General features: G+C 39.4%; 1 protein-coding gene across 1 annotated transcript; it reads left to right on the plus strand.

The window, feature by feature from the left end:
- Window positions 1-2,745: 2,745 nt before the first annotated feature.
- On the plus strand, window positions 2,746-11,239 carry p2rx3a (purinergic receptor P2X, ligand-gated ion channel, 3a). The gene is made up of 12 exons (XM_086263981.1): window positions 2,746-3,049; window positions 3,176-3,338; window positions 3,537-3,608; window positions 5,157-5,220; window positions 7,942-8,038; window positions 8,128-8,202; window positions 8,297-8,438; window positions 8,766-8,902; window positions 8,990-9,083; window positions 10,453-10,518; window positions 10,599-10,676; window positions 10,765-11,239. The coding sequence occupies exons 1-12, from the start codon at window positions 2,916-2,918 to the stop codon at window positions 10,888-10,890; spliced, it is 1,248 nt and encodes a 415-aa protein (XP_086120107.1). The 5' UTR covers window positions 2,746-2,915; the 3' UTR covers window positions 10,891-11,239.
- Window positions 11,240-13,713: the final 2,474 nt, after the last annotated feature.

Below are 13,713 nucleotides of genomic sequence, written 5' to 3' on the forward strand. Positions count from 1 at the left end.
GCTCTCTTAATAAGTAAACAGAATATGAATTAAAAAGCTGAGGTTTGTTCTGTTTGTCTTGTGTGATTGTCATTTTATACTCCTTTACTCTCTGTTATGTCACTGTGATTTCAGTTGTTCTTCTGTCTGTTAACAGTCTTTGAGTTTTTAGAAGGAATGCATCCATAGTTTGGCATTTGAGTCATACCTTACAATTTTAGTAATTTTTAGTCAATTATGCTACACATGTCAATTCAAATCACACTGCACATGTGGCACATGCGTCCTAACTAGATGCACTGATATATGTGAGGATTAACTGACTTGTTATTTTCAGGTGCTTCCCTTAAAGTTTTTGTGGTTTCCTCCTGCACCTTAATCATGAATCAAAGCACCAAAGTATTAGAGGAAACTTTTAGAGTGAAAGAAGTAAGGTATTGAGTCTATGATGACCTGCACTGCATCATAATCCTATTGAGCTATTGTGGGAACAGCTTAAACTTATATTACATAAGAAGTGGCTTTTATACTAATTTCATTTGTGGGAGGATTTCAGGAAGCATGGGCTGAAATTGATTCAGATTACTTGAACAAATTGACAGCTTGAAGTGATTCTTTGACTAGATTAAATTTAAAGGATGAACTATTAGAATATTCCAATAATTTCTATTCACTTTGCAACACATTTGATGAATAGATGTTTAAGTTCGAATTTTAAATATGTACTTCATATTGCATGTGACTTCCTTGACCATGAATATGATTATATTCCAAGTCGGTAGAATAAATCCTCTGGAGAGCATGAATGTCTGCTAAGATTCATGGCAAAGAGTAACCTCGCTACAATGAGCTGCGTACGCTCTTCATGTGGTGTGTTTGGGTGCCGTGCAGGTGTCAGTGTGTTTAGTCATGTCCTAAATGTGGAGCCCAAAGAAAATCAGAGTGGAAAGTGTTTGCATACATCCCTTCCTGTGACATAATTATCTTTTCCGCTGCAGTTTCCCCTTTCACCAGTCTGCTCCCCATTCAATTACACTCTGACGAATAGGGTTTAGTGTTCAGTTTTCTGCTGATATAAACATGACATTTACATGAAAGCTTGTGATCTTGTTTGCATGTTCAGCGCATGCTTGTGTGTGTTTTTAGATGTATCTTACATTGTATTAGGTCACCATTAGCTGACCACAAACATAATGGATCCACTTAAGTAATTACATACTATCTACACACAGACACACACACACAGAGCGCTGTCACTGCATTACATTATCTCTCTAATGTAAAAGGCACTAATGCTGCTGGTCCTTGTGAATGTATTGAAAACCGATCGTATCATATGTCGCACTTATTGCACACTTGTCAGTAATACCGCTCTTTGTAATTTGTTGCAGTGCTGTTATTGAGGCGTCATCTGTAAGTATGGAAGCACATTGCTTTTTTTCTATGCCACTGATGTGCAGAAAGGTGACAAAATTGCATATAATGGAGTCATATTGAACATTAAGATTTCCCCCAGTGGTTTCATTTTAAATGATGACATTTCCAGAAGTTTTTCACAGCCACTTATATGAAAGTACAAACAACTTTCTTCACTCAGGCTTTCTTGTTTAGTTAAAGAACGGAAGGTCCTTCCTCTCTATGTGGCTAAAAGCAAACATAGTCATCTCTTCTATTTAGAGCATTACTTATATCACATTTCATAAGATGAACAATCAATAAACAATCAGCAGCACCACTTGTTCATCACAGACCATAAAGAAATGAGGACAAATTATAGTAACTCTGTCTCGTGTTAATGTGTTCTTTTTGTCTCGGTGCTTAGTGTTTGTCTTCGGGTTACTTCCTGTTTTTTACTTTGAAGGTTTGTTTCCTTTCATGTCTTGTGTTAGTTATCATGGTTTTCTTTTTAACTTTTTGTCACAGTATCTGTTTCGTTTCCAGCCCTGTGATAGTCTTTGCTATGGTTATTTTTTAGTTTGTGGACTGTATTTTGGACCATTCACTGTTCTGTCTGACCTTATATTTACTGTTTATTTCTACCATATCCATTGCAGCGCTCATTTTTCTAACATACCACATATCCCAGCTAGTATTAGGTAAGATGTACATCCCGGAGGGGTCAGTGGTCCATAACAGGGGTAAAGACATCTGTTCATACTGGCATCTACACCTCAGTCAGTATTAACTGTGGAAGGAAGAAACTTAACAACAGGAAATCAAAGAAACAGACACAGGGAGGACATGCAAAATCCAAACAGACAGGCCCCAGCCGACCAGGAGGTTATCTCTGCTGCAATATAACATCTGTTACTAAATAACAGATAAAATCTGCCTTCTGATGTCTGCAAAATTTTATTCTCATGAACTAAACCACTAAAGCATCCAATTTTATCATTTTTTCTTCATGCTGCTAATAAAATGGTTACTAAAAGTGAAATGGAAAGTGTGAGTGGTAGATTCCTTCTGAGTCAGACACTAACACATGAAAGACGAAAATTATTACATTATTACTGAAAGCATGCTGTGAGCAAATCACAGTGGACATATGGGGTATCGATTACTGCCTCAGTCTAATTGTGCATTTGTCTGTGCATGGTTAGTGTGTTTGGGGATGGGGATTTGTGGAGAAGAAAGAGACAGAGGGAGGGACAGAGGAGACATTTTCCTCCCACTCATTTGTGTCAAGAAAGGGGGAGGTCCAATTTGTGTTATAAACCAACAAAACTAAGCATGCAAGGAAGGCGATAAACACAGGCAGGACTGAGAGATGATACAAGCAGGGTGAAAATTAGGATCTTATTTCTATATTTGAACCAGAAGGGAGAGCTGTATTGTGAAAGATTTACCATCAAGTTTCCAAGAAGGCACCTGTTGGGGAGAAGAGTTGCACTTTTCTCTCAGAGTCATTGCTACCTGGGTCACACTGACGAGCAGCAATGGGCTTTGTTTTGTGGGGGTTCTTGACTGATTTCTTCACCTACGAGACCACCAAATCCGTGGTGGTAAAGAGCTGGTCTGTGGGTATCATCAACCGTATTGTACAGCTGCTCATCATCACCTATTTTGTCGGGTCAGTGATCTGTAGTTTTCTTTTGAGTTTTTTTCAGAGTGTAATAATGTGTGTAATCATGGGTGTAAATTGAGTTTTCCTTAGCTAAATTACAAAATATTTCTTTCACTGATCCGTGTCATGCAGCTGGGTCTTCATCCATGAGAAAGCTTATCAGTCAAGCGACACCAACATTGAGTCCTCCGTGATGACCAAAGTCAAAGGCTTTGGTTATCTACAAAACCAAAACCAAAATGAGAACTATCAGAATCGTGTGATGGACGTGGCTGATTACGTGTCGCCCCCTCAGGTGAGTGACGTGATGATAACATGACATATTTAAACTTTGTAGTTTTCTATGAGTTATTAACAATGTTGGCAGTTAAGATGCTGCAGTTGAAAGTGTTTTTAAAATAACTTTTATGATGAGCAAGCTTTCTTCCCAGTCTCATATGTGTAGTAATAAATAAACACAAAGCATATCATAAGCATTCAGTTGTTGTTTTAGGGTTCAGGCGTGTTCTGCATCATCACCAAACTCATCGTCACTGAAAATCAGTTCCAAGGACGATGTACAGAGGTGAGTACACATTCAAACGCATGCTTTTGTCACGTTTTACTATCTTACCATTAATTTTCAGTCGATTTTAAGGCTTGCTGGTTTTATTGTAACCACTTATGTCTTCTTATTCCTAGGCAGCATAAAATACGTCAAAAATATTGCATATTTTGAACAAGGAAACCAAATTGCAGATTTTTTGTCAACATATCAGGATCAATATTATTGCAAACTGATATTCCAGCAGATATCTGCCTGGCATTTATACTTACGGGGTGTTTTTGGTCTCCAGAGAATCAACAGGAAGTCTTCAGCTAATTCACTGAAAGCCCTACAGCAAAAACATGGTCATATATATCAGTAAAGATTTATGACTATATTTATTTTTTCTGACAAATCTAATTAAAGTTTTAGTCTCTTTTGCACTGACATCAAATTACATTCTACTCCTACCTGTGAGTGGCGGTAGGATGCAGTAATGAGCTGAAGGGCAGAGGACACACCTTGAGCCATTAACTCCTTCTCAGTGTAGTGTTGGCAGTATGGTCCATCCATCCATTTTTCTTAGGCAGAGTATAACCTGGAGAAGTCATCAGTTTGTCACAGTAGTGTGTCAGTGCGCCCCAGGGCAGCTGTGGCTACAATGTAGCTTGCCATCACCAGTGTGTGAATGTGTGTGTGAATGGGTGAATGACTGAATGTAATGTGAAGCGCTTTGGTAGTAAAGCGCTATACAAATGCAAGCCATTTACCATTTTGTAATGAGACGGTGTGTGTGACCAGGTAGGAGGGCCTTGCCTCCGGATGGCAGGCAGAGACTCGATTCTCAAGGCAATGCTAAAACTGTATATAGAATGGGAAGAACGGGAGTCTTTGAATCTATTCTGGAATTTGTTACATTTATTCATTTGGTATGGAAACAGCTTCATGTTAGTATAAGATGAATGCAATTAGTAATATCTCTGATATGTATTCTTTAATGTTTCTAACGTAAACAGGCAGATCTGTAGGCTCTTAAACGCAGCCTTTTATCTGTCAGTGGCAGACAGGATGATTAAAAACTGACCTCACAGTGCATTAATAGCAGCTGGTAATACTGCAACATTTTTCAAGTTATATTTGGACTGATATATCGGGTTATATTTAGACTGATATATAGCGACCGTGGCTCAGGGGGTTGGGAAGCGCATCTATAACCGGAAGGTCGCTGGTTTGATCCCCGGGCTCTCTGTCCTGGTTGTTGTGTCCTTGGGCAACACCTACTGGTGTTGGCCAGAGGGGCCGATGGCGCGATATGGCAGCCTCGCTTCTGTCAGTCTGCCCCAGGGCAGCTGTGGCTGCAACCGTAGCTTTCCTCCACCAGTGAGTGAATGAATAGTGGCATTGTAAAGCGCTATATAAATCCAATCCGTTATTATTATCTTAGAGATGTGATTTTCAGTTTTATTTTTCAGTAGTAAAAGCACCAGAGCAGTCGTCCATGTGTTCCTGTTCATCCACTGTTACATTTCTATATGTTTCTTATTTTGTCTAGCATGCATTCAGTTTCTGTGTTTATGTTGTTTTTAGACTGAGAAGAAATGTTCTTCCGATGAAGACTGCCAGAAGCATGTTGGCAGCAACCTTTACAACGGTGAGTCAGATTTATTTTAAACAGAAACTTTCAACAGAAACAGAAACGTGCTGATGTCAAGTCTGTGGTGTTGTAACTTTGCTTATCTTTAAATCAGATTTGTGGCATTGGCTGGTAAGTAAATACTAGATGAAAAAATAATCATGAAAAAATCTTTTAACCCAAAAATTGAATTAATAAAATAAGGCATGGTGCTAAAAACTGAGGAAATGAATTACGCTATTTAACAAAAAAAAAAAAACAGGGTTTCTTTGTTCTTTTAACCGGGACAAAAATATTTTTAAAGTAGAAGTGAAGTTTAAAAAGAATCATAGATTTATTTTATCTACCTTTGAGACATAAGGCAGAATGTAGCACTTAATACCCAGGAACAAACCTTCTTAAAAATAATATCAATATAAATAATATCTTCAAAATAATGTGCAAAGATGTTTGTGATATTATTGTATCGTCAAATAATCTTTAATTGAATATAAGAATATATTTATAGTAGAATGAGCCAGCCTTTGTTAAACTTGTAGATTTATTGATGGAATCTTTATACCACCTGATATTGTTTAAACCCAATGTAGTAAATGGTGAAAATTGAAATGTGTTCCTATGTTTTGCAGGTTTAATATTATAATATTGAAACATATTGGTAACAGAAAGTCAGACAATGCTCATTGTTAAATATTTCAGTCTTTACAACCAGGTGCCATGACCTTTAGCATATTTTAGAAGAATATCAACTGCACAGAGTATGAACCTAAATCAAAAAGCAGGGTAAATATTTATAGTTTTATATTGTTTACAAACAATTTGCAGTAAACGTTATCCAAAACTCTCTGGCCCTGTCTGACAAAGTAATTCACCCCTAAGCCTAATAAGTGGTTGTGGCAGCAAGAATTGCACTCAAGTGTTTGCAATAATTGGTAATGAGTCCTTGTCCTTGTGGACTGGAGGAATTTTGGCCCACTCTTATTTGCTGATTGAGGATGAATGGTCATCTCAAGTCCAGACTTAGGCCACAGTGACTAGGCCACTCTAAAACCTTCATTTTGTTCATTTTTTAAGCCATTCAGAGGACATCGGTGGACTTGCTGTTATTTTTTGGATCATTGTCCTGTTGCATGACCCAAGTGAGCTTGAGCTTCAGGGCATGGACTGATGGCTGGACATTCTTCTTCAGGATTTTCTTTCAGAGAGCCGAATTCATTACTCCATCAATTATGGCAAGTCTACCAAAGCAGCCCCAGACAATCACGCTACCACCACCGTGTTTGACTATTAGTATGATGAACTTTCTATTAAATTTTGTGTTAGTTTTGCACTAGATGTTAAAGTTTTGTCTCACAGAATATTTGATTAAAAGTCTTGAGGCTCATCGTGATGTTTCTCTGCAAATCTGAGATGAGCCTTTGTGATCGTCTGCTCACTGTTACACTTCCATGGATGCCATTTTTGCCCAGTCTCTTTCTTATTGCTGAATCATGAACTCTGACCTTAAATGAGGCAAGTGAGACCTGCAGTTCTTTGGTTGATGTTCTTTGTGAGTCGTCGATGCGATTGGAGTAATTTCGGTCAACCAGCCATTTCCGGCAAAGGTTCACCGCTTGTCCAAATTTTCTCTGTCTGTGGATAAAGGCTCTTCCACGTCGAAAGCCTTAGAAATTGTTTTGTAGCCCTTTACAAACAGATGGTTGTCAAGTTTCTTCAGATCGTGGCATGTTGTTTGGCTTCTTGAAATGTTTTGACCTAGCCCTGTCATGGTCCGCGGCCTGGCGTCTGAGGTGCTGATGGGATGCCCACTCCCGTGGGCGTGGCCGCTGACTCCACACCTGCATCCCATCCCAGGCGATCGCCAGGTGGACCATTTAATCCTGCCCAGCCTGCTGCTCCACGCCAGTCCGTAATCGTCCTTCAGCGATCACTGCTCGGCGTGTTTTGAGTCACCAGCCTGTCCACCTGCCTGTCCAGAATTTGGATCACGATCAACCCCAGCCGCCTCGCCCTTTCTGGAGCTTCTCCCCACGGACCCTCACCCCTCCCTCCGGTTCCCTTGGCCCCGCTATCATCGTAAGACGCGTACACTACCTCCCCTCGTATGCTGCCGGTTTACCCGCACCCCAATAATCCTTTTTTCTTTTTCTGTTTCAGCCTCCCACGGTCCCGCTCTCGGCGTTTCCTGCGCGATTCTTCTCCCGGTCCCTCGGTTTCTCTGGTTCCGTGCGTTTTCTCCCTTCTACTCTCCCGGGACACTCTCAGTTATAATAAAGTTTATTTTTTCTCTCGTACCGCTGTGTGTGTGTTCTGCTCCTGGGTCCAGCTTGTGTGTTGAACTTCGGTTCTTGACAAGCCCACTTTGTCAGACAGGTTCTATCTAAGTAAATTCTTGATTCAGTAGGTCTGGTCAGTAATCAGGCCTGGATGTAATGAAACTTAACTCAGATTTCCAAAACATTAATAATTTAAGTGGGACAATTACTTTTTCACACATCACTTTTTTCCCTTAATAAATGAAATTATTATTTTCAATCTGCAATTTGTATGTGCTTGGGTTATCACTGTCTGACATAAAAATGTGTTTGATGATCTGAAATGTGTGTGGCAAATGTACAAAAACACTTGGGGTAAATACTACTTCACAGCACTGTATAACTGATCATTATTATGGCTAACAGTATCTCCATTCAGTTACCTGAGCACAATGTTTCCTTCCTCTTCTTTCTTACACACCAGGTGTAATAACAGGTGCTTGCCTTAAAAACTCCAATGAGTCCCATGGCATGTGTGAGATGGAAGGATGGTGTCCAGCTGAAAATGATGCCATCAAAATGTAAGAGTGCACGCACATCCCACACAAATACATTTCACTCACTGAAAGTGTCATCTTTGTCCCCTTGTCTCTGTGTTTATCTCCCACAGTGAACCAATGGATGTGAACACCTTCACTATTTTCATCAAAAACAGTATTCGTTTCCCTCTTTTTAATGTCACCAGGTAAACCCCACAAACCTTAACCGAAGCAGCTAAAAAACATCAATATATTATGAGTGTCTTTTAAAAAAAACATAAAATCATTTTCCTTACTCAGAGGGAACTTTCCACCCACAATGACAGCCAATGAAATCAAGAAATGTAAATACCATCCAGAGGACAACCCCCTTTGCCCCATCTTTCGTGTGGGGGATGTGCTGAACTACACCGGTCAGAATATAACCGAACTGTTAAGCAAGGTAAGCATGAGTGTACAAGGTCGTATGAAGGTCTTGTCACTGTTAGGATGTTTCAAGTTACAGACAGCGGTCTTGTCCTTCCTATGCAAAGCTTCTGAAGTGCCTCAATCATCATTAAGTGCACAAGATAACACTTAGCTCAAAAAGCCAGATATTTTTGGAAGTATTTCACATTAATTCTCTCTGACCTAAAGTCAATCCAATTCCATACATTTCAATACCAGCCTTAGCTTTGACACATATTTACGTCAAAGCCAAAGCTGGTATTACATATTTAGGTGCTGAACCTCAAGGGGTGTCTCTCTTTTCCCAATCCTTCTGTCTCAGGGTGGAGAAATAGGAATAAACATTCAGTGGGAATGTAACCTGGACTTAAACATTGAAAAATGTATTCCCAAGTACTCCTTCACACGACTCGATGCTCCATTTGCCAAGAATGCTGTGTCCAAAGGATACAACTTCAGGTAGTGATAATGATTCTTCCTCTTCAAGTTTACTTCTTTTTTAAAAAAATCAGTCTTTAGTTACTCTTTTCTCTTCTTTGAATACAGATATGCAAAATATTTCAAAACAGAGAATGGGACTGAATTTCGGACTCTTCATAAAGCTTTTGCGATCCGTTTTGATGTCATGGTCACTGGCAAAGTGAGTTGTCTTCAAACTTAATATTAGACAAAGTGTGATAACAACTGGCTAAAACAAAGAATTTCCATGTGTCATTTTATGTAATTTATTTTCAGAAAATGTGACATTTATTAATTAAAAAAACACTGAAACATGACAAAATCAAGAAACTTTGCAGAAGTCTCAATTTAACATGAACTAAAATCATTTTGTTGAGCTGAGCATTGTGGGAAACCTACTACCACCACGTTAGCTTATTGTAGCACAGAGCTAGCTTAGCTTAGACTCTAGACTTAGCCTATTGCATAGGCTGTTTTTCTAAACACAGCACAAACATTTTGAAGCTTCCAAATTTCCAGTAATTGCATAAGCAAATATACTCACCAACAACTTTATCGGGTACATGCTTTTAACACCAGGCTCAACACCCTTTTCGTTTTCATGGCATAGGAGATTTTGGTCCCTGTTGGTATGAGCATCGCACAGTTGCTGCAGATTTCCATGAGATTTGTATCATGGACCATCATGGACCATGATACAAATCTCCAATTCCACAACATCCTAAAGGTGCTGCGCTGAATTAAGATTTGTTGACTTTGAAGGCTGTTTGCGTACAGTGAGCTCAGTGTCATGTTCCAAAAACCAGTTTGAGATGATCTGAGCTTCATGACACAGAGTGTTTTCCTCCTGGAAGCAGTCACTAGACGATGGGTACATTGTGGTCATAAAGGGATGAAAATGGTCAGCAACAATATTCTGGTAGGCTGTGGCACAAACAATGCCCAGTTGGTACTAAAGGCGTGTGCCAAGAAAATATCTTTGCTACCATTACACCACCATCCATGCTTTCATGTTGTATATACCAAATTCTGACACTACCCTTCAAATGTTAGGGCAGATATCAAGATTCAAGAACAAACCAGGCGATGTTTTTCCAAGTTTCTATTGTCCAATTTTGGTGAGCCTTGATTTCCCGTTCTTAGTTGGCATGAGTGACACCTAGTGTGGTCTTCTACTGCTGTAGGGTCAATGTGTTGCCCTACACATTGTTGCACAGTGAGTGAATGTTATCTATATTCCTTTGAAAATAGCTCAGCTGATGTTTCCAAGAATTCAGTCTTCAGACTAAACTGCTGGCACAGAGCGCGATCCGTCCTCTCTCACCAGAGCAGAAAATAAGCATACTAGCCAAGTGTAAAAATATGACTTTTAAATCCCGGACTGTAAATGTTTAGAAAATAAATCACCATCTTTAAATATACATTTCAGTTATAATAGTGTAGAAAATCATTAAGGAATAGTACTTTATTTTAAAATTAAACATTATGGAGAGAGCCTGTGTGTATGAAACTGCATTACATGCCATCTAAAGTGACTCCATCTATTTCAGGCAGGAAAGTTTAACACAATCCCAACTATGATCAACTTGGTAGCTGCCTTTACCTCGATTGGACTGGTATGAAATTCTTATCAACCTAATCTATTGTTCTCATGTTGCTCTCGGCTCTCATTGATCTTTTGTATCTGTCGTGGCAGGGCGCGGTTCTCTGTGACATCATCTTACTAAACTTCTTGAAAGGGGCAGAGCAGTACAAAGCCAAAAAGTTTGAAGAGGTATTGCTTTTCATGGCACAGCAACATGTTTGTCCAAAAACCTATCAGAACCTTATCACAGATTTTCCTTCTTGCTTTGTCCGTGCAGGTGTCAGAGGCTCAGATAGAAGCTTCCATAGCTCAGAGTCCAGGGAGCCAGCTGTCACTCAAATGCATGAAGAGCTCCTGTGACTCTGGAGCACTTTCTCTCAACACCTATGACCAACCTCTCTAACCGACAGCAGCAATGTGAAGACATGGGCTCTCCTTCTTCTTTTCCTTTCCACCTTATTATAAGAGGTATTCAGCTTTAGATCGGCAAGTATATGGAACAGGGTAAAGGAGGACGATGTTGTTGCCATCTCCATAAGAAGTAAGGGCTTGTAGCTCACAACAATAACTGTCAAACTAGAGCCTCTTTGTAATAGTAATAAAATCCATTTTTATTCCAAACATTTTGATTTAGCAACATGTTAACTATGATAATCGTCAAACTCATGTTTGTCAGCTGAAAGGTGGAGCCGATTAAATCCTCCTGACTCAAGCCAAATAGGAAAAAATATGTCTAATACTGAAACACTGTTGAGAATAAATTATTTGAATAAGACTTTGGAGTATCTTTCTTTGTTGTCATGTACGCACAAACACAGTCTGTTCTTTTGTCTGAAGTAAAAGTGTCCAAGTCTCTAAGTGGTGTAGAGACACAGCAAATCCTGGTGTGTGTGTGTGTATGTGTGTGTGTGTGTGTGTGTGTGTGATCTTAAGGTTTACAAATGGTCCACTATTAGTCCACATCTGGTGGATATTGCATACTTATGCAACAGTTACTGTGCAGATTAATGGACTATTATAGTGATTCTTATTCTCTCAATTTTTAGTCATTTTTTTGTTTATGCAATTGAAAAAAAGATTATTCTTCTGCTTTTCTGACAGATTTTCATCTCAGACAGTCCCTCTACTTCTCTCCGTCACATATTTTCATTTTCCCGTCATCCGTCTGTGCCCACCCACTCTTCACTACCAGGACACTAATAGATCGGCTAAAGAGCTTCTTAATGGTGCTGACAGTGATTTATGAGAAAGGATATCTGTCAGGGGAGGCCACAGAGGAAACAACAGCAGTTAGTGTGAAGCTTTGATGTACTAAAATGATAACACAAGTTAGTATAATGCATGTAATGGAAATCATAGAATATGATACAATACACCACGAAGCACTCTGTACATGAAAAATACACAAAATGATTCAGTGTATCCCATAATTTTAAGGACCTTCTCTCTCACACATCCATGGCCTTTTTAGAATTACCAAGTAGCCTAACATGCCAGGTCTTTGTACTGTGGGAGGAAGTTGGAGCAGAAACACAAGGGACACGGAGAACATCCAAACTCCACAGAAACGCCCCTGCCCACTGCACCAACCTGACACCTGTTGAATATAATTATTAGCATTGAATAATGTGAGTGGGATGAGATGAGATTTGGTGGGAGGTGTTTATTTGCTAGTCAGCTATAGAGAAAATGTGGGTGTTATCTCAACTTTTCCAGCATAGATGCACAAGCATGAGGTGTTTGTGCAGATTTGCTTTGTTGATTTTTCTCTAAACTTCAGTCTTGTTGTTTCTTCAGATGCAAACCTAAACTGTGCTGCCATGTTCTTTTATAGAGGAGACACTTTCTCTTGGCAACCTTTCCAAACTTGTTCAGTCTTTTTCTAATTGGAGTATCATGAACTTTAGCATTTAATATGTTACATGCTAACTGAGGGCTATAGAGTCTTAGATGTAGCTCACCACTTTTTGTAGTGTCTCTGAGCACAGTTTGCACAGTTTGACCCAAGGTGAATTTTCTGGGATGTGCCCTCCCACAGATTGGCAGGTGACTTTCCACTCGTGAATAGTCTTTCTCACTATGCAACAATATACAATGGGCCTGATGAAGCTTCCTAAATTGATGGAAAGCAACAACTGACTCTCTACGGTCATTGTTGATGTGTGTCATCCTTAGCATCATGTTAATACTCACCTTAAGGCTCCAGACCAGCAAAGTGCCAGAACCTCTCCTCTTAAATAAAAAATGACACAGTATATGTCATCTATGTTCTTCATTTCAGCTTGTATTTATCTAATTTTAGAACCTACTGTGGACCAGATGATTTACCATTATGCCCGGATACATAAAACCCTAAAATTGAAAAATGCACTTTCTTTTTCACATGACTGTATAAATTTATTTTATTTGTTTATTCTGTAAAAAAAAAAAAAAAGGCAGAAATAACAAAGTTCTCGTCTAACCCTACCAAAGAAGACAGATAGCTAAAGCTCTGACGCTTTATTTTTTGTCTCAATACTGCACAGCCTCTCATGTTGCTACATCTAAAAAGAAATAAAACGGCCTCAGCTGTTAAAAAAATTCACAGAGGTTCATGTGAGATGATGATTCACTCTGTATACACAGTATATAAAAGATAAAAGCAGTTTCTGGCTATGAAAACAAACTGTTTAAATACCAACCTGGTTTATGGTCACAGCTGCTAGTTTTAAGTCTTATTCAAGACAGAATGATGTTCATTTCATAAACAGTGATCACATGTAGAAAAAGCGGGGTTCGCTTTATGGAGGAGCTACCTTTTGATTGACAGTATGGCACACTCATACTACCATATGAGTGTGCAGTGTCCTTGGTTCCTCGGTCAGCTCCAGCCCTGGCTCAGGGTTTAAATAGGACGGGACTGTGCTGTTTAAATAAGGCTTAAAAACTAGTGGCTACATTCATCTTTTATACAAAGTCGATGCTTTCTCACTAGAATAAGTGAACTCAGTGCTCAGGTGCTTGTCTCCATCTCTCCAAATTTAAATGGTGGTATTGAATAGAGAGGAGCAGCTGATCAGAAACCACTGACCACTCCAGCTCACACATTCTTCCTCCTTTGGGGTTATTCTCTATGATGGCTGGACTGGGAGCCATTACCCTGAGACAGGATATGGACTGTGGGGTGGGGTGGTGAGTACAGTAAGTGAGTGACGCAGATAGCAGACTGCTGTCATGTGTAAGACTG

The sequence above is a fragment of the Aulonocara sp. 'chitande type north' Nkhata Bay genome, linkage group LG2 (genome assembly GCF_057382095.1).
Source record: "Aulonocara sp. 'chitande type north' Nkhata Bay isolate Kocher_YH1m ecotype deep benthic linkage group LG2, A_spYH_male_GT1.1, whole genome shotgun sequence".
Classification (NCBI taxonomy): Eukaryota; Metazoa; Chordata; class Actinopteri; order Cichliformes; family Cichlidae; genus Aulonocara; species Aulonocara sp. 'chitande type north' Nkhata Bay.

Coding starts and splice junctions, on each gene's coding strand:
- p2rx3a (XM_086263981.1), top strand. CDS start 2,916: ATGGGCTTTGTTTTGTGGGGGTTCTTGACTGATTTCTTCACCTACGAG. Junction 8,439..8,765: donor TAACCGAACTGTTAAGCAAG/GTAAGCATGAGT, acceptor CTTCTGTCTCAG/GGTGGAGAAATAGGAATAAA. Junction 10,677..10,764: donor AAGCCAAAAAGTTTGAAGAG/GTATTGCTTTTC, acceptor TTGTCCGTGCAG/GTGTCAGAGGCTCAGATAGA.